We start from the raw sequence: 24,894 nt of genomic DNA on the forward strand, positions 1-24,894 counted from the left end.
AGTCATTGACGTGTGGATGAAGGAGGAGGAGGAGGGAGGTGGGAGAGGGAAGGGGGTGTTGGTTATAGTGAGCTAGTGAGCCTTAGGCCGCTTGGATGGATCAACCAACTCAGTGCCCACAGATGAGTCAATGAGCAGGACGTTTTCTTTTCCTTCTTCTTCGTGGCTGCGAGGAGAGCCTTAGGCAATAGAAAAAAAGAAAAGGGGAGGGGGGTGAAATGATAACAGCACAGCACAAACAGCTAATGTATGTGTGCCAGTAGTTGCACTTGGGGTGGGGGTGCAGCAGGCATTCAATAGTGGGTTATGGCTGGTGATCAGACGGTATTGGAGCGCCCTCTAGGTGCTCAGCGCGCCACTGCAGCCTGCAGTACATTCATACTGAGCATAAAGTGTCCTTCACCATCACCTTCAATCGTCAGTTTGTCCAAAATGTAATTCTATGTATGGATTTATATGTACATATTGAAATCATCTTTAAAAAGGACAAATAAATATATGTTTTGTTATTACTTTGTTATTTACTTTATATATTAATTATACACACAAGCACACACATATATATATAATTTAAAATAACTTTTTGCAAAGATTATATATATTTTTGTGCTGAAATACTTCGAAATGTAGGATTATTTGTGTTTACTGTTCTTGCACCACTGTAAATATTGATTTTATTTAAAAACACTACAAAATTCTATTTACTTTGCATCTTTACAGTCATCTTTGTCGATGTCATTTTAGCATACATTTTTTATCTGAGCTGGAAAGGCACCCTTAAATGCATGCAATTGAAAACATTAAAATAAACAATAATTGCAATTTATTATAGTTATTGTGTTTTATAACAACGACTGGCAAACTATTTTATTTCTGAGATATAACTAAAACATCAAAATAATAACACAGCCGAGTCCCTTCAGTTGAAAGGTGTAACATTCTTCTGCAAGACTCTTACTTTGAAAGGTGAAAGGGGAGCTGGAGAGAGAGACAGAGAGAAAGAAAGGGGAGGGGGGTCATTTCCTGAGAGTTATTTACTTGGAGCCAGATGATGACTTTTTGGAGGGGAGGGAGGAGGCAGGACTGTAAGTTGGACCAACTCACAGGTCGTCCGAACGCAGTCAGTTAGTCAGACATAGTCGTGGACGGAGGATCTCACACAGGCACACACACACCCACTGTGGACTACCAGCGCCTTTTTGGAGAGACCTTTTTCACTGTGGATATACTCACCCTAACGGACTGTCACCAGGGGATTACTTCAGGTAAATTAAACATGCCGGAATACAGGGGAAATATTTTGCGGCCTTAATTGGATGCAATTCTTTCCTAAGAAATGTTACACATTATATTGAATACATATGCACCGTATAGCTTTTAAATATTTGGAGAGGTTTTTCAAAGTTTACATTTTATTCCAAACTACCCCCGTTGCGCGCCATATGGCAACCCCCCGGAGGTGAGGCTGACACGGCTGCATGGAGAGAAGCAGCTGGAGGTATCACCTCAAAGCCTGGAACTCATCTTTTTTTACGGGAGACACGTTGGAATTTCACTTCAGCTTCTTTTCACGTCTTTTCTATGGAATGCGTGGAATTAATTAAAAAAGAAGAACAAAGTGGTGGTGGGGAGTGGGCTGATTAAGGAGGACTGTGTGGCGCTGCAGTGGACTGCTTCGGCAAAGAAAAAAACTGCTTGGAAAAAGTGCATTCATACGTTTTTTTTTCTTTTTTTTGGGGGGGGGCATTTTCACTTGTTGAACTACAAGATGGAGATAAAAGGAATATATGCAGAGGTTTGCGCACTTTTACAAATGCAAGAAGAGGATCATTACAACGACCGAAAGAAGAAGTTACACAAATGTCATGAAACGGATGAATGGAATATGCAAGGAAAGAAAGAAATATGCAAGAAGAAGCAAGGAATGATTACTTTTGCGTGGAACCTAAAAACATTATTTGAAGACTAGAAAGAGAAACTATCATTTTTTTAAATAAAATTCTTACTGTCTTAGAGAACATACAATTAAAGCAAAGCCAAAGTGCAGACATTCTGCAGAATCAAGCTTTACAGTACAGTTGATTAAACTAACCAAAAGACTATTTAAAATCAGTAAAAAGATACATCTCAAATAGACAGCATTCGTCGTGGTAGTTGCGCATGTAAAACCACACGAAAAATCAACTTTTCAGGGGAGAAAAGAGGAAAGAAAAAAAAGACTTGAATGAAAGTGATGGCGTAAGGAATGGACGATGTCTCCCCCTAGTGGCAATCCTTGTAATTTACACCAGCCTTTTCATACACATTTATCTGACAACGAAACCACTAAGATAACCTACACATTCCAGGCAAAGATACTATTTAGGAAGAACTTTATCAGTGATGGAAACTTCGGTTCTAGGAAGTCCTCCTTCCAAATGGCTCCTTTTGGTTATGATTTATTATCGAAATACGTGTCAAATGTAAAATTACAATTATATCAAATGCGGATTATTTATATGGTTCTGTTTATATGGCCAACAACAAGCAAAAAACAAAAAAGGTCGATTTTGATTGTGTGTCTTATTTCTAAATTGTAAATTGCCAGCCATTTACAGTGAAACAACACAACATCGACAAAACTTTACACAACTAAATATCAAGCAAAACGGGCAAAACGAAATATTTAAAGCAGCATCCAGGAACCATTTTTGCAAGACTTTAGCGAAGATTGTTATTCAAAAACACAAAATGTAATTTCCCTGCAGCTCATTTTCCTCAATGATGTATGTTCTCATTCTCGATCATCCCATCCCTCCCTGTGATGTGTCTAACCCCCCCCCCTTCTGTTCATATGAAACCATACATTACAACCAATCGCGTGACCAACAGAAAAACTGACAAAACGTCAGTTCGTTCACATCACTGCACTTTACTTGACATTTGAAGCTCATTTTCTGTCTTGCTAGGCTAGAACATCCATCAACATGGATGGTTCTACAACATTCTACATGTTCTTTGGCTCAATCTTGGCATTAACAGTTACAGGTATGTCTTTTATTTCGAATTAAATTCCATCAAGGTGCATTTTCCCTCAAGCTAACAGTGTAAATATTAACAGTTATCTGCGGACTGTCGCCACCCACCATCATTTCCAACGACGACGAGTTCGTCTTGAGGCCCAACTCGGTGTTTAACATCAGCTGCACCGGCAAGAGTAACGTCGTCTGGGTGGAACCGCTGCCCCACAACACCTTCGTTTTTCCTGGATATCTGACGGCCACCTTGTTCATCTACAACGCCACCGTGGAAAACACAGGCTACTATGTTTGTGTCTATGAGGATTTGGCGGGAGAACCGACAGGTAACCCGGAAGCTACGACGGAAGCTGAGATATACGTCTTTGTGCCAGGTAAGTGTTTTGCATTTCTTCTCCCCCTTTTTGTCTTCCAAATGCTGCTCTTTGGTATTTGGTTATTGTTGTTGTTACATTTCTTATATAAAAGTGTTTTTTGTATGTTTCCCTTTTCCTGCTCTGAATTGTACCCCACCTCCCTCCCAAAGTCAGTTGAGTTAAGCTTCAGCTCACCTATGACCCTAATTAGAACAAGCAATATAAACATTGAATGTTGTTTGCGACAGCTGGGATAGGCTCCAGCATACCCGCGAGGATAAGCGGCATAGAAAATGGATGTTGTTTGTTGCTTGGTTCCATTGCAAGTGAGGGTATTTTTGTCCCTTAATTTCTGTGGTTCTTCAAAATGGAGAAATATGCAATAGGTGTTTACAGTATTCATGAACAATTTGTTTGTAATTTTGTTTTGTTTTGTTTGTTAAACCCACATAGCATTTAAATGACCAAAAGTGTGGCAGATTTTTGTATTTGATCAATTTTATTATTTATTATATTATGTATTTGAATAAATTGTGCTGGTCAACCTACATAGTTATGTGACTGTATACATATGCATATTAATATGACTATATGTATTTCTTTCCGCAACTCTTCTACTACTGAACATCTGTACACAAGATTGCAAATGTGCCAAAACATGCACCCCTACTGTGTTGCCTGTGCTATTATTAGCCTGGCAAACACATCACACAGTGGCGCTGTTATTAAACCCCAAAGTTTGACCCCCATGCATTGTATTGACTTGAAATTTGTCACATAGCTCAACGGGCTCAACAAAAAAAACATACCGTTACTTTAAGACATTTAGCTGAATTGCCACGGAATTTGGTACACACCGTTTAGAGACGGGCAAGCAGATGTTTGTAAAATTTGAGAAAGATTTGGTGAAATACGTGGCCGCCATCAAGCAAACCATCTTTGCAGGGACACAGGCTGGATTACTCATTGTACATAAGTCATTGACCATTTGTCTAATTATTATCAAACTTTGTCGGTATTACATGTATTCTACCATGTATTGCATAGAATTGTAAACACAACTCATATAATTAAGTGCAAATCCAAAACATAAAACAATAACTTTTGCCCACCCAGATCCCTTGGCTCCATTTGTTCCGGAGACCCCTGATCAACTGGTGGTCGCCGTCGGTGTGGGCATTTCCTGCCGCGTGTCCGACCCCGACTTGCACGTCACCCTGCGGAGCATCCCCGGGGGAGAGAAAGTGTCCGCCTTCTACGACAATAAGATGGGCTTTTTCGGCGAATTCCCTGCGGGCCGCTACCAGTGTGAGACCACCGTTGGTGGCAAGGTGGTTACCAGCCCTGTGTACACCATCAAAGATGGCAGTAAGTGGACTCAATCAATCCACTGATGGTGGAATTGATTAGTAATTCATTCTGTTGTGAAAGAAATTGTGATAAGGTGGGCTGCACTACTTGGTGGCAACTAGCAGGTTGATGATCCAGCTGTTTCAAGAAAACAGAGCTGCTCATTTGTGCCAAGACTGACGTGCACTGACGATCTTTGTCCTAATAGTGGCATCCTTTAAAGTTGTCTCTGCCTTTGGGCAAGAAGTCTTTTGGTGCTACTTGTTGATTTGTATGTATAAATCTCGAATACTCATATAGTATATTTTTTGGTGAAAAAGTACATTATGACTTATTGTATATACAGTATATATTTTTATACTGGTCTCTACTCTGTCATGCTGCATATAAAGAGGTTACAAAATAAATTCTCCAAAGTTGAATGTAAATGAATTTAAACTTAAAAGGTGAAATGTATTATTTTAGATGCAACAATAATCAATATGTGCAGGATACTGTCCAATAGAGTTCATGAGAACATACTGTAGTAAATAATGCACAGCTGCAGATTCTCACCCTATGCATTTACAATGGGAGTATTACTGACTGATCTCACTGCATGACAGCCATGATATTACATCATTATCACAAGGGAGGAAATGACCTAATATGTCTGTTTTTACTCAAGTCACTGTGTGCTTTGATGACTTCACGGTGATCGCATGTTGCATTAACCTCTCCGCTTGCCGTCTCTTCCAGTACCAACCCAAGCGGAAGACTTTGAGGTGGTCGTGAGAGCCAGCACAGAGGCGTTGAGGGCAGGGCAGCCTCTGAATATCACCTGTGTTGCACCGGCTGGTTCCGCCTTTCAGCAGCAGTGGCTCCATCCCAAAACACAGGTGAGCTCCTCCTCAATTCCTTTTGACAGGCTGACTGGGTTCTACTTCCCTTTTTAAAAAGCAGCTTGTCATGCCTCCATGTTGTTTCCTGAGTCATAAATTATCATGCCCTGGTTTTGGCAAAAGTGGACTCTGCGCCCCCAAGCACATTCGGGAAAAAACGGAAGCCACAGTTTGTTTCTTCTTGTGTCTTTGCAATGAAGACGTCAGCCGTATCGCTCCGACTATAGAGATGGGGAAGTGCGGGAGAAGTGGCCCGAGGGAAGGGTAGAAGTTCAAAAGAGGAAGAAAGCATAAATCCATTGGTGATATTCCTGCACAGACCTGGTTTAATCTGAACAGCACACACTTCTTGAGCACAGGGGGTTCCCTTGACCTCTTTTCCAGAGAGTTGGACTGTTTTAACGTCTGCTTTTGGACTCAGTTGTGATTCATCTCCTGTGAAGTGTTTTAGCCATCAGACCTCAGAATTACAGTGTACTTACAGTAAGATCCAGGCTAGGAATCACTCACAAATGTTCCTCTTCTGTTCTTACAGGCTATGAATGCAGTTCAGAAGAAACAGAATCTTCCAGACAGGGTCCTCTACACTCTGGTTATCCAACAAGCAGGCCTGCAGGATAGTGGCACCTACGAATGCTCCGTAACCCACAAAGACAGTGGGAAGGTCAGGGTGAACACCGTGGCCATTACCGTCTTTGGTAAGAACCTTTGCATCAAGAATCATTGTCTATGGAAGTTGTTTCCTTCGAGGAAACTCAAGCTTTACCTCTTCTTCCAACATCAGACTCAGTGTTTTATGGGAGTGCTTCTGCAGATGTGTGCCAGACCTTTACTGTCCGTTTGACTGTAATGTTGTATTGCCAACAGAGGAGAGCTCTTTTGTGACGCTGGACCACAGTGGCATCCTACCAACACAGTTTGTCAGCCTCCTGGAGGAGACCGAGTTCACTATCCTCATCGACGCTTCCCCAGCCCCCAAAGTGACATGGCAGCATAACGGCAAAGACATACCGGGGAGTTATTACATCCTGGCTAAAACCAGCCACCTGGAAGGCAACCGGTAATAAAGACTGAGTCCAATCTGGTGCTAGTTACCTTAGCCTAGTGTAAAGCTTGCTTGTACGTCTCACCCTTAAGGTAACAAAAACTGGCAAATTGCTGCCAGCAAGTCTTCTAAATAAACATGTCATAATAGCATTGAGGAGTTCAGTGCCAGACTATCTTGGCTTGCTGTGGCATGATCCTGGAGCCTTTGGCAGCCTGCTGAACTTACATTGTTGATTTTACTTTTTTCCGTGCACGATCAAATAAACCACCTGAGCCTTAAGGGCTTCACTCGGTGCGTGTTGTTATGTTTGGACAGAGCCAAGCGCTGTTTAACGGCACATCTGTTTTCAAGCTTTATGCTAAAGTTAAAATAACCACCACGTGGCTCCACTGTAGACATAAAGATCTCAACATTTGAACATAATTGGGTCAAGAAGGATTCGCGTTCACTTTAATTCTGTGCATCAAAAAATATAATCAGGGAATGGATTACTTTATGAAGTATGTCAGCCTATAGACAGAATAGCGACAACGCAGCAATGTTTTGTCACAGCAATTTCTATTGGACAAATTCATGTGTTAATGTGTCTCTTGCAGGTACCAGAGCATTCTGATATTCCGGCAGCCTCTTGAAAGAGACAGCGGGAATTACACCATCACAGCTGTGAGCGGCTCCCACACGGCCCAGTTCTCCTTCCTGCTCAAAGTAAAAGGTAAGACCTTGAAGCTTTTACTTCCAACAGTTCCATCAATGTGTTCTACTTTCGGTTCCTTGTTTTTTCTTCAGCCTCCACCACCTTGACCTTCCCACCGTCCTCAGGCCCGGTGCTACTGCCACAGACGGAGGAGATAGTGGTGGCTCTCGGTGCTTCGTTCACCCTTACCTGCCGGGGCGAGGCGAGCCTTGGCTGGGAGATGCCGCTCGATGTGCCTGAGCAGACACAGGAGGACAACAGTGGCTTGTTTGTCACCACCATCACAGTGGACCAAGCTACAGCGATGCACACCGGCTTCTACACATGCTTTTACAGCCAAAATGCCACAGAGGAAGCGGAGGAGAACAGCATCTATGTCTACGTGCCAGATCCCGATGTTCCATTTGTGCCATCTCCGGTGCCGTTTGGGAATCACGTCCTGTCCGGCCACGAGGAGATGGAAATTCAGTGTCGGGTGTCGGATCCCAGCGCGAATGTTACCCTGCTCAATGTGGACACCCAGCAGCCCATCCCGAGTGTCTATGACAGCAAGAGAGGTGCCCTGGGGTTGTTCACCGCCGGGACTTACGTCTGCAAGGCAGTCATAAACGGAGAGGTGCACTACAGTGAGGAGTATATTGTCCACGGCTGGACTGGTGTGTATTGCACAGACTTTGGCAAATCTGCTGTCAATTACACATTTGACCTTCTTCATTGGTGTTTGTCAGGTGGTGCAGCTCTGCACGTTGAACTATCGGCCAAGCGGACTGCTCTGCTGGTGGGAGACACGATCACTGTCACCTGTTTGGCTCGTGGGCCAGAGATCCTGGAGGACCACTGGAAATACCCTGGCAAAGTGGTGAGTGGCATGCAAAATACCGTTGTAAATCTAAAATGTTGTTGTCCATCTGAAGTGTGACCTTTTTGCTTGCCAGGCTAACCGTGCGAAGAAGACAGTGCATGAGAACAAGCGCGATCAGGAGATTCTTTACACCCTGACCATCCCTCAAGCCTCGGCTAAAGACAGCGGCATCTACGCTTGCTCCATCACTGATGTCATCAGTAACGAGAGCCAGACAAAGCAACTCGCCATCACAGTTTATGGTATGACAGTATTCGGTTTCTTCATCAACAGAAGGTATAATTTCATGTCATTAACTGCTGGTCTTCTCTTTTCCAATAGAACACGAGTTTTTATTCCTCCAACCGGAGTTTGGCATCTTGGAATCGGCTGAGCTGGACGAAGTGCGCGAGTTCAAGGCTGAGATTGACTCATTCCCTCGTGCTGATGTCACTTGGCTCAAAGACGGACTCCCTCTGAGCGACGTCACCGCTGAGATCTCCACCAATCTGCGGCAGGTCAGCGAGACCAGGTGAGACCCGTGTCCCGGCTCCACTAATTAGCATAGCACCAGTTCAAAGTAACATTCCCACACTGAGGTCTGTAATTACAGTCCACAACCATTGTGAAGACTTATGGTCTGTTCTGGTCTTGTTTTCCTGTATAGGTACTTAGGTGTCCTCACTCTGATTCGTGCAAAGGAGGAAGACAGTGGCAACTACACCATGAGGGTGGAGAATGGAAACCAAACTCAAAGTGTCAGCTTTAACCTCCAGGTCAAAGGTGAGAGAAAGGAATGCCTGCAGGCTTTTAAGTGTGATTTTAATGTTATCACTTTCCTGCAGTAACAGGCTTTTAGCAGCGTTATCTCACATACTTGTACCTTGTGACTCTTTAAGTCCCTGCTGTCATTGTGGACTTGATGGACATCCACCACGGGTCAGCCTCAGGCCAGTCTGTAGTGTGCATCGCTGGGGGCCAGCCCACACCTGAAGTGGAGTGGTTCATCTGCAAAGACATTAAACAGTAGGCCAAATAGTTACAAAATTCATCTACAAACAACAAACCTGGAGCACCTTTTGTGGGTGTTTCAACATGTGCTAATTGTCTCTTTGTCAGCTGCGCCAACGACTCTTCACAATGGGTGCCGCTCCCTGCTAACTCCACTGAGATCACGGTGGAGTCACACGTGGATGAGGAGAAGAACCTTGAGAGCCAGGTCCTGTTTGGCCATCTGGAAAACACACTGGCAGTACGCTGCTTGGCCAGGAATGAAATGGCCGCTGTCAGCCGTGAAGTGAAGCTGGTGTCCAGCGGTAAGAATAAACAACAGTGAGCTTCTGATGTTGTTGTTTCTTGCTGAGTGTCTTTCAATGCTGACACTCCAAAGTGTGACAGGGATAGTAATGTCCATGTCAAAGCAGCTGTCAAGATGGTGGCTTTATTATTGCAGATCATTACACTCCCTTCTAAATGAGCTTTACACCCGTACCATTAGCCCCATTACCCACCTACTTGTTATTCTCCCAGAATACCTTTTGGCCTCCAAAGTGCCCCTTAGACTTGACATACGTTTCTTACCCATCATCATTCATGTGACTGAATTTGTCCTCATTTAACAGGCCCTCATCGAGAGCTGACTGTAGCTGCCGCCGTGCTGGTGCTGCTGGTCATTGTCATCATCTCACTCATTGTCTTGGTTGTTATCTGGAAACAGGTACCACATTCATTCATTCATTCATGTAAACATCCATTTGTTTGCGTCACTTCCTGTGAAACGATGCACTTCGGTTTAAAGTCAGTATAGTCTAACAGGCAGATATGTGCTTTCAGAAACCACGCTATGAGATCCGCTGGAGGGTGATTGAGTCTGTGAGTCCGGACGGCCATGAGTACATCTATGTGGATCCTATGCAACTGCCCTATGATTCCAGATGGGAGTTCCCACGCGACAGACTTGTGCTTGGTAAGGATTTGATAATCTATGGCTAAAAAGCTGAAACACTAACCAATTTGGAAGCGTACAATTGTTAAAAGATGAAGAATTACCATTCAAGAAGGACTAAGGCAGAGAGTAGGGAACCTATGGGTCTTGGACATTTCTTAACGCAATAAACTGTATTTGTTTGCATTTTTGTCACAGACATTTAAAAGTAAAACATTAAAGAAATCACAGTGTTAAAAATAACATTATTATGCATTTTAATCCATCCATACATTTTGTACCGCAATGCGGGTGGCTAGAACCAATGCCAGCTGTTCTTCCAATATTTTTTTGTTGTATTCAATGTTAAAAAAGTATTATATGGCTCTCACTGAAAAACATTTTAAAATATGTGGCTTTTCATGGCTCCCCTAGCCAAAAAGGACCCTGGGACTAAGCGGTGCAATGTAGGCTTTTTACTAGAAGGCCCTTGGTTGGACCCAGTGATCCATGGATCATAGATAAAATAGCAGAGGCATCCAGAGTGTGCTACTGTGTTTGAAGGCAAGCCTTGATAGATGACCATGTGACTTCCCCCCCAGGTCGCATCCTGGGTTCTGGAGCCTTTGGAAAGGTCGTAGAGGGCACTGCCTATGGACTCAGCCGTTCCCAACCTGTCATGAAAGTAGCGGTGAAAATGCTGAAACGTATGTCAATAATTGAAGTACCATGCATGTGAGAGCAAATTGTACAAATCCATTTTTTTGACAACAGCATTTACTATACCTCCTTTTAGCCACGGCCCGATCCAGCGAAAAGCAAGCCCTGATGTCAGAACTGAAGATCATGACTCACCTTGGACCTCATCTTAATATCGTTAACCTTCTGGGCGCATGTACCAAGTCAGGTAGGGACCTAAAGACCTGAGATTCTTTCTTAGATTTTGACTTGGTATAAAGGCAGACCTCCACAGCCTTGGTTAGTGGTCAGTCGTAATAGGCTTTATTTTAACTTTGCTGTTAGCCTTTTTAAACAAGCCCCTGATAAAATTATCCCACTGACTGTAACTTGCCTCTTTCTTAGGCCCCATCTATATTATCACTGAGTACTGCTTCTACGGGGACTTGGTCAACTACCTTCACAAGAACAGAGAGAACTTCCTGAGTCTGAGCCCTGAAAAACAGAAAAAAGACCTGGACATCTTTGGAATCAACCCAGCAGACGAGAGCAGCAGAAGGTACTGGATAGTTGTATTACTTAGTGTAATTTATTTATCACACATGAGTCAGACACTTGTAAAACCAGACAACGATTTGTTCCGTTTACTTACATGCACACCCAGCCGAGTAAGTAACTCTATCTCCACAATTGTCTGGCATGTTCACCAAATCAAATCGCAGGCCTGAAGTGGTCTCGGCTTTCACACTAACTTCATTGCGACCCAAGTGGCTGTCAAATCCAGCGCCGCGCTCTCTGTCTGAGGGTCGTCTGTGTTGAAGGATGACTCACAGTGGCCGCACCTCGCAATGACCACAGCGTGATCTAATTCCGGCTTTAGCCTCCACCACGTCCTGTGCTAACCCCCAGGCCACAAGCTCATGCTGACATCAAGGACACACAACAAAGATGTGATGCAGAATTGTAAGAAAGATCAAAATTAGGAAAAAGGGAGAAACATAAAAGTTTTTTTCCCTTGCCTGCATTGCCATAGTGCTTGCTCATGTGTGCTATAATCACCTATAAAGAGCGTGGTTCTAGACTAATAAAACTGACTTGAGTTGTAATCGGCATATAATGTATGCCCCGACGACCATATAAGAAAGAACTTAGAGCCTTTTCTAGTCTGAGGTCGGGGATTTCAAACTTCCAAGTGTTCTGGAATGCAGCGGTAGATATGGTCAGTGCAGTTTGGTCAACCCGACCATGACACTGACACTTTGTTCCCTCATGTTTGCCACAGCTATGTGATCCTGTCCTTTGAGAGCAAAGGCGACTACATGGACATGAAGCAGGTGGATAACACTCAGTACGTGCCCATGCTGGAAATGGCCAACACCTCCAAGTATTCTGACATCCAGCAGTCCGACTATGACCACCCACCTTCCCAGAAAGGCTTGAGTGGTGAGCGCATCTCTTTGTGTCTCTTTCCGCCCTCTCTCCTCTGTTGTTGACCTATGTTTGCTTGGCTAGTTGTTGACGGGGTACACCCTTGTCAAAATTTAGGATGGTTAAATCCCTGTAATTATACGGAGGAGGAAGGATAATTGCAGCACTTGCATATTATTGCCCAGTTTCTCCCTGCCATTAGCCAAAGCCAGGTTGGTGCAGCCAGGCACTATATTTGACTACTTTCTTTGTGTTGCTCTTTAATGCAGAACTTGAAGGGGACAACCTCTTGTCGGAAGACATGGACGAAGGTCTCTCCACTACAGACCTCCTCAGCTTCACCTACCAGGTGGCCAAGGGCATGGAGTTTTTGTCTTCCAAAAATGTGAGTCTGGATGCCATGAACACTCTGGTATTCCCCTTCTTCCCACTGGTATGATGGTGGTGGTGGGTTTGTGGACTTAATACATGTTGTGTGACGACAGCAAAGCCATTGAAGGAACGTGAGCGGTCGTCTGATAAGCAGTAGCAAGCAAATTCAGGAGAGAGGCTGGAGGCTGAATATAGCAGCAGGACAAGCCAAGCTAGAATTACCAGGGCAGGCTCAAAGCTTCATAGTTATTATCCTTAAATAAAATAAGTGGTCACATCCATCCATCCCACTGGCATGTTTATTCAAGGAGCATGCAATATGTAATATCATTAAAAATGAGCTGCTTTTTAATGCAGAAATAGATGCTGTGGGAATGGCCGGTCATTTCTCCATTTTTGTTGCAGTGCGTGCATCGTGACCTCGCCGCCAGGAACGTTCTCCTCTCTCAGGGCAAGATAGTGAAGATCTGTGACTTTGGGCTGGCAAGAGACATCATGCACGACAACAACTACGTGTCCAAAGGAAGCGTAAGTCTACACTCCTTTGAGACTGTAGAGCACTTTCTGAAAGTCTTGACTGAAATATTTTTGCTGCACTAACAGACATTCCTACCAGTGAAGTGGATGGCGCCAGAGAGTATTTTCGACAATATGTACACCACTTTGAGCGACGTCTGGTCTTACGGAATCCTCCTCTGGGAGATATTCTCCTTAGGTGAGTCCCTGCAGATACTGAAGTGAACTTAAGTGATGCCGCTACGGCTACGGCTGACTGTGTGGCCAACATGCTAGCCACTCAGTAACTACTTGTTACTGTGAGAATCAAAAATAGTTTATTAAAATGTCAATTACGCCAAACTTATTACCCAGTCCTTTCCTGCTCTGCCACCAATAAGGGAATAAAATAAGAGAGTTCACCAAGTCTTCTGTTAGTGTAACAGAGGGTGTGGGTTCTATTCCCGGACAGGATTGTGTCGGGAAGAGTCCGGTGTAAACAAAGATAAATCATCATGTGATTCTTTTACTGTGGCAACCTATAATGGGAAAACACCAAAAGACAGTTACAATGTTACCTTGGTATTTATTATTAATTCTTTCCAAAAGATCTGATACAATCTGAATAATTTTTTCCCACAGGAAATAATGTCATTCTTTAAACAGACTAATTCTAATTTTTCATGCAAAATAATTATAAATGATGAATTAAATGAGTAAATTAACATTTAACAACATGTTTACCTTTACAATGACTGTTGGTGGCAGACTGCGAGGAACAGAGAGAGGAGGTCCTGTGTCTTTAGCCCCATGTTGGGTTATTAAGCAGTCACACTCAATAAATGAAATAAAACAGTGAGTCACCAACATGGAGGGTGCTTTGTTTGGGCACTCAATTCCACGTGACAATTCCATGACAATTTTGTTACACGCAACATTGTAACAAATGGTTGGGATCTGCATGTGCTGCTACCATTTTGGATTGAAGTCCATTTAAATAATTTGAATTATTGTTTTGATATTGACGATTAATCTGTAAAAGTATACAAATCTTTTAAAAATGAATAATTTTAGTGCTGAAACAATGTTTGGATTTCACCCTTGGACTCATCTACAGTACGTCGGCCATCTTGGATTAAAAACTTTTCATGCTTGCACACGTTGATTAATTGAAATGATTAAGCTGAGAAAGAACAACTAAATATGATACCTGCTGACTGAAAGTGTGACTGCCTATATCATTCTATGGACCAAATGCTTTTATGCACTAATGTACTGTATGTTTGCTTCCTGTGAAGGTGGAACCCCTTATCCCGGCATGGTGGTAGACTCCAGCTTCTACAACAAGATCAAGAGTGGCTACAGGATGTCCAAGCCAGAACATGCCCCTCTCGATGTGTACGTCATCGCTCATGCGTCCTGTCAGAAATTACATGAATGCATTGCGTTCCTTCTTGAACTCTCTCCTCAGCTGGCAGACACGTTACAATTACAAGCTGACATTGTTGGTCTGTTTGCAGCTATGAGCTGATGATGAAGTGCTGGAACAGCGAGCCAGAGAAGAGGCCATCCTTTGTGGGCCTGAGCGAGACCGTATCATCTCTGCTGCCTTCCAGCTACAAGAGGGTTAGTCACCTTGCAAACCTTTTGGCACCCCAGTGCTTTTGCTACATCTGCTTTCTAAGAGAGACCCTTTTATTTTTACCGTCTGTTTTGACCTATGCATTCTCTTCCTGGCGTTCATTGCCATCTTTGCCAGAGGCTTTATCTCTTTATCTCGCTCTGTCTTTGTTTTGAAGTCACGTTGCTAAGCAGAGAGTCTAAGGGAATGTTCACATGACAAAAACCCAATGAAAAGAAGCAAGGTGACGATCATTGCATTGTCAAAATAATCTCTAGCCAGCTTTTCCAAAAATGTATATTCTGCAATACCGTTTAACAATGACTTCACTCACTTGTTGCTGTTGCAGATCACACCAAATGGTGGCGCTGATGTCATCACACGTGTGATTATTTTAATTTGCTGCATTCTGCCGTTCAGCCATTCTGTAAAGGCTCTGATTTTGCAGGATTTTTATCTGAGAAAGAAACTCCTGTAAAAACCACGACAAATGCATATCCATGCCAGGCCAGTAGTTGGCAATATCACAAGATCTTGTTTGGATACTTGTTCTTTCGGGTTCTCTCCAAAAGTATATTTTGAATACTTTGGATAAGTGGAACTTTTGTTTTTGTCATTGACCTGTTCCAAACAAAACAAAAACGTAAAACAAAAGCAATTTTTACCATAACAAATAATGTAAATACAGGTTTTTAACACATTTTATAGACAATAATTTATAGTTTTACATGCAGATAACTATGTGAGACAGAAAGGGAGATGTTCATTGTTGTGCGTGTATTCTACAAACAAATAAACCACCCCCACACAAAGATGATTAAAGGATTTGCAGGCTGGAATCTGTCTATAGTGTCCCAACTACCAGCCACATGGAAGCTTTGTTCTGTAGAATGATATACAGGCATGTCATTGAAAATCAGGTTGTATGAAAACTGAGGTTCTACTCTATATTGATTCATTCATTCATTTTCGACCGCTTATCCTCATGAGGGCCGCAGGCTTGCTGGTGCCTATCCCAGCTATCTTCGGGCGAGAGGCGGGGTACACCCTGGACTGGGCGCCAGCCAATCACAGGACACATAGACAAACAACCATTCACACTCACATTCATACCTATGAGCAATTTGGAGTCGCCAATTAACCTAACTTTTATTTTTTTCAGGTGTTTTTTCAAATTTGACGTTAAGAGTAATGCTAGTCGCAGTAAAGGTACGCTTTTTTGGAGAAGCGTTAATAAATTTGTTAAGTTTATGGACACTGTGGTCCACCAATGTTGTTTATGCTACCATTTAAACAACTGTTGTCAGTATTCACCCAGAAACTTGAGACATGTTTTCCACTGTTTACGATGCCAGGCTCCAAAACGTCCCAAAAGACACAGGTTATTATCTGTGAAAAAAGGCCCCCATACTGAATACTCACTAAAAGTAGCACTCTGACTGCTTAATAGTGTGTTACGCTTCCTCTAGCTTCAAGTGATTACAGTGCAATAGGACCAGATGGATGTCAGAGAAGAGTGCTTGGTGGGCCTCACTTTAGGCCACCCCTACACCACCTTGCCTGTACCACCCAACTCTTAATGACACCGTTAAAGTCCGCACCACACATTTTACATCAAAACAGCCTCACCCTGCTTCTCAGACCTTTAACAGCTGAATGGTAAGAGGTGTGGGAGTCTTGTTTTTCCCACCTCCTGCAAGGAGCAAAGGGTGATTTACAGTTCAGACGGCGCCGTTTAACTTTGATCGCACAAACTGTTGGTGTGCTGGACCTGTTTTTGCAGGCTAATTTGTAAAGCAAATTCCAAAAGGACTTGAAGTTGAACTAAAAAAACTCTCACCAAATACTACACTTGGTTTACCAAATACCTTCCTTGTTTCGTTCAGCATTACGAAAGGGTCAACCGTGACTTCCTGAAGAGTGACCATCCGGCCGTAACCCGGATGTGCGTGGACAGCGACGACGCCTACATCGGCATCACCTACAAGAACCAGGGCAAGCTGAAGGACAGGGAGAGCGGCTTTGACGAGCAACGCCTCAGCTCTGACAGCGGCTACATAATCCCACTACCCGACTTGGACCCCATGTCCGTTGACGAATACGGAAAGAGGAACAGACACAGGTACTGTAATCACTGGGCCATTCTAGGATCTGTCATACACTACCTTGCATTCATTGATTATATTTAGCAACATTGTTTTAAACCACTACATACCTCAATATATAAGGCTATTTCCAGTCACTTTTTAATGGTACTTTCAAACCTTGTAATAATAATGGAATCCCGTTAGTTAGCTCATAAAAGCCAGAATGCAGCCACAATCCTGAAACCACAATTTAGCTTAGATTAGCTTTTACTAGCAAGCTAAGCTAACATTTAAAACTATCTAGCGTCCGTGTGCTAACATCTTTTGGCATGATTTAAAGAATAGCTAGTTATTCCATGTTTTTCAACCTACAGTACACTTATTTGCAACTGTAAAACATGCTTTAAATAAACGACAAAAGCACTAGTTAGTACAGCTAACCGAGAGGCAGAGCAAGCTAGCTACTGCATTCTGGGCCTTGTATTCGTGTTTGAATGTGTGTTATAAACTGGCCACCTCAGTCTAATATGCATGAAAAAAAATTGATGCAGCAATTAAATTGTATTGTACATATATTGTCTGACATTGGTAAAATTCATAATTGATCAATTTTGGCATTTTCACACCTTTTTTCGTATCACTGTTTTGTATTGGGGTTACAGCTACACAGCTAAAAGACCCTGATTTGATTCCCCCTTCAGTCATCTCTGTGTGGAGTTTGTGTGTGTGAAATATACATGTGGATAAATGTGATCTGCTGTTACAAGGCTGCAGTGTTGTAGGATCTCTGTGTGAAAGAGGCTGGCATTGTCATGATGACTATCACCGCCGGTATTTTCTTAGAGTACTAATTTTCAATGTGGTGCAAAAAACCCAACAATGTCTCTAAATCTTGCCTATGTTGCGCCTTCTGCAGCTCACAAACGTCCGAGGAGAGCGCTATCGAGACGGGCTCCAGCAGCTCCACATTCGCCAAGCGTGAGGGCGAAACACTGGAGGACATCACGCTGCTGGATGAGATGTGCCTTGACTGTAGCGACCTGGGGGAGGACAGCTTCCTGTGATGTCACCACTTTTGTGTATGGGTGGGGGGCAGGCAGGACTAGGACACTTTGATGGGGATGGACTAAAAAGGACCTGCCAATCAAACCAAACCACTCAGACTTTACTCCCTCTTGGGACACTGCCCCTGCTGGGCTGGAGCGAGTGAGTGACAAAGACTATCAAGGTTTATCGGAGCTGACATACTGCCACAAATCAGTTAAAAAAGTTTCAAGAGCTTTATTTATCGGGCATTTGTTTAATTACAAGTAAGAAAGAGCAGCTTTAACCACTATGTCAACTGGTAAACCCTCCCTCCCCTGCAGAGAAGCACCTGATGCTGGCACAATCAGTAGCAATACTTTAAAAAGCACAAAATCTGTGTGGGAAAAAAAAATCATTATTATGGTCATAGTAATAACGTGACCATATGATGTTTCCAATGGCTGAATTATTTTTTTACTTCACCGTCATGTAAACATGTATTATTTGTGAATATTGAGTATAGCTGTGTGACTGAGTCTCCCCCTCAACCCCCATGAGCTTTGAATGAGTGTGATTGTATTGTAAATAGCACCAGAGTTGTTGTTTTTTATAAGAGAGAATACATGGGAAAACATATTTTATACTAGCACATGTTAAGTAAGCTTCCTAAGCACCCTGACGCCAAGACTTTTGTAAAGCGTCCCCACGAACAGCATGCAATTAAAGGAAAAAAAAAAGTGTTCCATCATCCCAGCTAAATCCCAACAAGCTAAAAGTTCATAAGATGTCATACATCAGTGATGTGTTGTTGCATGTTTACTCCGCTAAGCTGCACCACTGCCTATTTTATGTCAACTGTGATGTCATCTGCAATCAAATGTTGCACTTTCTTGTCTTTAGTTTATGTCTCGGATGTTGCAGGAGATATTTGGCCAGGCTGACGGTACACTATCTGTTAAAATAATAATAATAATATAGTTAATCACCCAAATAAGTTTACTATGACTATTGTTTCATTATTCATTGTACATTCAGATGATTTATATTGCAATAAATGCTTTACAATGTGATAAAATGGTGCTCTCTATGCATATGAGATATGACTCAAAGCAAAAGATGAAGCACTGCGAATGTGAATCACAGAAAAGGGCTTTAGGTTCAAACATAGTTAGCCACAAAAAGAGGAAAAATGAATATTACAAGAAGAAAAAACAATTTTTAAGAATAATGCTACAATGTTAAAAGTTTTTCAAAAATAAAATATGAAAAACAGCTGTGATTTTAAGTGGCAGAAACTGCAATATTCACTACCTATATTGATTGATTATAATTAATCATTTTTCATGAGTTATTTTAAAATATGACCATTTTTTAAAAATACACCAATATTGTAATATGACAAATGTAGTTTATGAGGGGGAGATGTGACATTGTGGGGGGGGGAGTTTTATGAATTTTTTTTTAAAATAATGAAGTGGTAAAAGATATATAAAAAGACATACTGAAGTGGCAGTTGCAGTTATACAAGAATACAAGTCTTGGAAAAAAGCTTATTTTTAAAAATTCAAAGAAAATTAAGTCATAATATTATGGTCCAATTTACAAAACTTTTAAAATTAGAAAGTTTGACTTCATTTATTGTGATATTACAATAAAGGGGAGACCGGGTGCCTCAAGCATATCCCATTCTGAATGCATTCTGACGACGTTCCCCCTTGGGGAACCTCTGGCACCTCAGAAATGGTTGGCAAAAAAATATTTGTTGCCCCCAACAACCCTTGTTTGATTAATTGGAACGCCGATATAAATGAAATCTTCAAGATGAAACAATCTTAATGCACAAAGTAATCATTCAAACTTACTTATTTGGTGATATGATGCACACAGAGCAAGGAACAACTATCTGCTGTCTCCTTCCAGCTGCCACTGTGAGGCGTTCAGGCACACTCGTAATTTTGAGCGTAGGCGCGAATTTTTTTCATTTTTATTCACGTGCCTAAGGGAATTGACCCCACTTGGGAACCACTTGTCTGAGTCCCTTCCTGTTCCTTCCTGAGACCGAGAACACGGTTAAGCTACAAAAATGTGCTGCTTTGTGGAGTGTTATTGTGTGTAGACGCGCTGCAGCAGGCAGCCGTGCGCTTCCGTGTACAGCAAAAAAATGTTTCGGTTTTTAAGATAATGTCATCTCCAAAAGGGAGGCGCTGCAAAAAAAAAAAGTTGGAGGAACCGCCGAAATAAGGTATGGAAAATGGAGGGACAAAAATGGGTGAATCTGTTGTTGGTGCTTTCGTCCACCAGAGGACGCTTGATACACAGCCATAGGCTCCCTCCACAGTGAGGAAACACAGGAGGAAGAGGAGAAATAACAAGAGCACTTGATGATCTGAACCTGAACTAGGCTTAGACCATAAAAGTTGTAGGGGTGGTGCTATATGCAACTTCAAGTGGCTTTAGGCCCCACCTCATTTTAAAGGGCAATTACCTTTTGTAGGAATTTAAATTTTCCCTAAAATGACAGCTGATCTTCATGTTTAACAACAACCATAAAGCACTACAGCACCATGTTACATTTAGCAATAAAAGCTCACGTGGTAATGATAACGTTTGGCTCATTTTTAACATGATTGACACAGTTACATCACATGTTTACACACCATTACTGATACTTTGTGGCACAGTTCAATGGAGCACGGACGCTTTTGCTTATAAGTCATGCAAAATTTTGTCCGGTTTTACAGTTCTGTTTTGGCCCAATGTTTGATGGGACTGCTGAAGCCTTGAGGCCGATGCTGGAAAACAGATCTGCAGCTTCCACCGCCAATAAACAATTGTATGAATTGTTCGGACAGGGACTTGTTTGTATAACATCTCATGACAAACACTCATTGCTCACTCGGCTTTCATCTGGGTGCACATTTTCATTACATAAACAGAGACAATTTTTTTAGAATAACAAGCCTTTGCAAACTCCTGGCAAAAATTGGTATACTTAAATTTCATTTACTATGTTTCAGTATAAGTATAGCAAATATACTACAGACCGTGTACTTTCAGTGCACTAGAAAGTAATTGCAATTTAAATCTGTTTACACAAAAGCTAAGCACTTTTATGTTTTTCATTTTCAGTACATACCTCAGTCTTGGTTGCATTCATTTTTGGTACAGTCAGGGAACAAAAAGTGGTCCCATTTGACCCGAATAAGCACTAAATTGGATACTTGCAAAATTGTATTTCATTAAATATGGATTGACCAGTCCAGGATGTACCCCGCCTCTCGCCCAAAGACAGCCGTGATAGGCTCCAGCACCCCCTGTGACCCTCGTGAGAATAAGCGGCAGAAAATGAATGAATGAATGAATATTGATTATTCTTTGATTGAAACGTGACAAAATATCATGAATCGAATAATCTAATATATTAAAATATTCCCTATTTTGGTATGGATCCACCCATCAGTAGTCATTATCAATGATCATTCATGCCTAATTTTGGAGGGAATTTCAGTTACAAGCTCATTCCCCCAGTGGCTGTGTGCAAGAAAGACAAACTTTGTTCAGGCGCCATTGGAGGTACTCACAGTTAGTGCAGAGCAAACAGTCGTGGCTAAAAAAAAACCTACTAAAGTGGAACGATAACAAGTCGGGAAAAACAAAGAGCCACATTCGGTCATGGCTTTTGTCATATTTGCTCCGGTGTCCAAGTGACAAACAAGAAGAACATGACATGACTACGTTTGAATCAGCTATGACAATGGTCTTCATGGCCTGAAGGGCTAATAAAGTTTTACTGCTCACCGAAAAAGATTGTCCTTGTGTCACTGAAAACAAGTCAACTACTTATTTCATAAAAGCGAGATAGTCAGCCAAAGAAATGTCCCAGACGACTACAGAAGGATGCCAAATTTGTGTGTGGGAAAGAGTGATTGGGGATGTATGCCTGTCAGAACACAGCTCAGGGGAATTTGGCTTGACACGTGGTCTGAGGTTGAGAAACCTGAAGCATGCCAGAAGTCCAAGATCGACCAAAGACCGTTTGGATGCCTGCTGAGGAGATGACAGAGCTCTATTATAAATGACCAAAGCCACTTAAGTCTGGATCCAATTGAGTAATGACATGAGCTATTGCACATTTGGAAGCCTAACATGATTTACCTTGTGGCCGAATTTGGAATGAAAGTGAACGACTGTTTGCCGAATGCATATCTTCGAGCAAAATGATTCTCAACTTTTGGTGCTTTTATTCTGCAGCAGAGTCTGTGGTGGTTCTTTCAAAAATCAGTCAAAATCGTGAAAAATATCCAGAAGTGCTTTTGAAAAATGTCTGGTATTGAATAAATCAATGACAGGATGAGACCCAAAATTTTTCAACTGGAAAATTTCAAATATCTTATATTTAAATGTAGTTTGAATTTGAGGTAATGCAAAGTAACAGTGTGCCAAAGTTCAATTCATATTTCAGTCATAAGACATTTTTATCCATCTGTCCATCTTCTTCCACTTATCCAAGGTTATCCAAGCATAGGCTTTCCTCGCCCCAGCTGATTCACCCACCTCCTCTCAGAAGATCCTGAAACATTGCCAGGCTGGCTGAGAGACATCATTTCGTATCATCGTATCCTGGGTCTTTGCTGAGGTCTCCTACTAGACGGACATGGCCTTCACACCTCCCCAGGGAGGCACTCCAAGGTACAGTACAGTACAGTAGCTGCGATATTACACCCCTCTCATTATGTTGCAGTATGCATGTTGCAATGTTAAACTTGTTTCGTATGCGGTCCATTTCACAAGACAGCTGTATACAGCTCGTTGTGTCTCTACCGATGTTTTTTCTTTCGAATTTGGCTGGTGAGACAAAGTGACTTGGAAAGCTTTGCTTGAAGTACTGAACACTGTGTTTTTTTGCCATAAATCCAGTGAACAAGGATGACTTTGATTATTTCTCTGTTTGCCATCATTGCATGTTAGCATGAATCACCAACTTCCCACAGATCATTCATTCATTCATTTTCTACCGCTTTTTGTCACGGGGGTGCTGGAGCCTATCCCAGCTGTCTTGGGGCGAGAGGCGGGGTACACCCTGGACTGGTAACCAGCCAATCACAGGGCACATATAGACAAACAACCATTCACACTCACATTCATACCTATGGACAATTTGGAGTCGCCAATTAACCTAGCATGTTTTTGGAATGTGGGAGGAAACCGGAGTACCCGGAGAAAACTCCACACAGCGATGCCAAAAACATAATTAAATAATACGTCTTATAGATCACTTACACACATACACAGTACACATATATCAAAATAATAATAAATATAGCAAATTCTGATCAATCCATGTCAATTTTAGGCTTTAAAGCCCCACCCATTTATGGCAAAACCACGGCCACTTCTGGTTTATGTCGGATATGGATAAAGATCATTTAGATGTGTGAACAGATGCAAATGCAGAGTGGAACTGAATATAGAGGATTAATTGAGTCTATAATTGCATTCAGTTGGATAGTTTAAGACGAATATAAGATGAAAATGGCTGATGGCACTTAGTTTTGAGGTTAAAAAAAGCTGAGTTGTGTCTTCGCCCGACAAAGATCTTGTTGTGAGCTTCGTGTTCAGCGGTGGAACACATGTGGTAAAAACAAGGCCAAGCTTACAACATGTGTTTCAAAACAAACAATAGACTTCATTTAGAATGGTGAATAAAGACCTCCTAACAATATGAACACACTTGTGGAAGAGGTTGGGGAATGGAAATGTAATTGTGTGTTGTTGTTAAACGAGCGAGAGCACGAGGGAATCTGATTTTGATATATTTGGCTGCCTGAGTGAGGGAGAGACAATTAGATTTGCAATCTCCTCAGAGTGTTTGATATGTAACATCACTCCCTGGTGAAACGTGACGCTTTCTTGCCTCCTTTAAGGTCTTCACGGTCTGATCCTCTGGGAGACCACTATGCTTGTGTTCCATGGACGCAATGTGTCTTCATGTCCAGTGTCTTTTGTCATGCATCAAAACATTATCCTTGCTAATAGACAACAGGAGTGAGAAACACACAGTAAGTTATTCATTCATTCATTCATTTTCTACCGCTTTGTCCTCACGAGGGTCGCGGGGAGCCTATCCCAGCTGTCTTCGGGCGAGAGGCGGGGTACACCCTTGACTGGTCGCCAGCCAATCACAGGGCACATATAGACAAACAACCATTAACACTCACATTCATACCTATGGACAATTTGGAGTCGCCAATTAACCTAGCATGTTTTTGGAAATTGGGAGGAAACCGGAGTACCCGGAGAAAACCCACGCATGCAAGGGGAGAACATGCAAAATCCACACATTGAATTGAACCCTGGTCTCCTAGCTGTGAGGTCTGCGCGCTAACCACACGACCGCCGTGCCACAGTAAGTTATCATGCAATAATATCATCATATTTAGCCAATGATTTTTGGCCCTTTGTATTGAGTCGTAGACTCCTATAGAGCAGCTACACATGATAACCAGCACAGAAAGTTTTCTCGATCTTCCAGAATCTGCACCTATTTCAGCTGTATTTTTTTGGAGGACTTCCGGATAGCTGCCAAACCCAACATTTTAGTTGATAGAGTTGTGCCATATAGTTGATAGTTGATATAGTTCATAGAGTTAATAATAAATGGTGATTTATGTTTTTAAAATGTCTGCTTTTAACATACAGCCATATGTGTCGGATCCCATATCCGATCTGGAAATAGAAACTGGACAGTCCGAAGCTTCTCAAGAAAAGAGGTTACTTAGGTTAGAGTTTACTATCGGTAACATGTAATGTGGTCATTACATGTTTTTTGCAAGACTACCTGTGTTTAAAAAACTCGGGTTAGACCCACTGATGGTGGTGGGAAATGGCTATTGGCAACTCCAGACTCTGTGAGCTTGTAATTTTCCTGATCAAATACAGAGATAAACCTGAGAGCTGTGAGTCCGGTGAGTCGGATTACATTTCTGTTTGTACGCATGTCGTCAAGTGTCCAAGTCAGTGTTTTCCTCTGCTTGAACTACCAATAAAAACATCTTTTTTAGATACATTTGGGATGA

At 42.2% G+C, this 24,894-nt stretch overlaps 1 protein-coding gene and 1 long non-coding RNA gene across 5 annotated transcripts in view; one reads left to right on the forward strand and one right to left on the reverse strand.

The window, feature by feature from the left end:
- The window catches only part of LOC144898355 (uncharacterized), a 57,074-nt gene extending 53,586 nt beyond the window's left edge, over nucleotides 1-3,488 (reverse strand). For all 3 annotated transcript variants that reach the window (XR_013627270.1, XR_013627271.1, XR_013627272.1), the window contains exon 1: nucleotides 3,126-3,488. This is a non-coding gene — a long non-coding RNA (uncharacterized LOC144898355). The remainder of the gene's footprint in view (nucleotides 1-3,125) is intronic.
- pdgfra (platelet-derived growth factor receptor, alpha polypeptide) lies at nucleotides 1,057-18,902 on the forward strand. 2 transcript variants are annotated; one of them, XM_058072747.2, is made up of 28 exons: nucleotides 1,057-1,265; nucleotides 2,949-3,027; nucleotides 3,101-3,391; nucleotides 4,490-4,741; nucleotides 5,462-5,601; nucleotides 6,140-6,302; nucleotides 6,472-6,664; nucleotides 7,249-7,364; nucleotides 7,439-8,002; nucleotides 8,075-8,205; nucleotides 8,282-8,450; nucleotides 8,530-8,719; nucleotides 8,855-8,970; nucleotides 9,087-9,213; nucleotides 9,307-9,503; nucleotides 9,810-9,904; nucleotides 10,021-10,153; nucleotides 10,714-10,818; nucleotides 10,908-11,018; nucleotides 11,195-11,348; nucleotides 12,072-12,232; nucleotides 12,487-12,602; nucleotides 12,995-13,117; nucleotides 13,193-13,304; nucleotides 14,383-14,482; nucleotides 14,605-14,710; nucleotides 16,592-16,827; nucleotides 17,709-18,902. In XM_058072747.2, exons 2-28 carry the CDS (start codon nucleotides 2,967-2,969, stop codon nucleotides 17,854-17,856), a joined length of 4,410 nt encoding a protein of 1,469 aa, XP_057928730.2. In that variant the 5' UTR covers nucleotides 1,057-1,265; nucleotides 2,949-2,966; the 3' UTR covers nucleotides 17,857-18,902. The 2 variants fall into 2 exon arrangements, with proteins under 2 accessions (XP_057928730.2, XP_078646222.1); XM_078790096.1 differs by lacking the exon at nucleotides 1,057-1,265 and having other exon boundaries at nucleotides 2,898-3,027.
- Nucleotides 18,903-24,894: the final 5,992 nt, after the last annotated feature.

Source organism: Doryrhamphus excisus, linkage group LG4 (genome assembly GCF_037039965.1).
Source record: "Doryrhamphus excisus strain RoL-2023G ecotype Guam linkage group LG4, RoL_Dexc_Guam_v1.1, whole genome shotgun sequence".
In the NCBI taxonomy this organism is placed as follows: Eukaryota; Metazoa; Chordata; class Actinopteri; order Syngnathiformes; family Syngnathidae; genus Doryrhamphus; species Doryrhamphus excisus.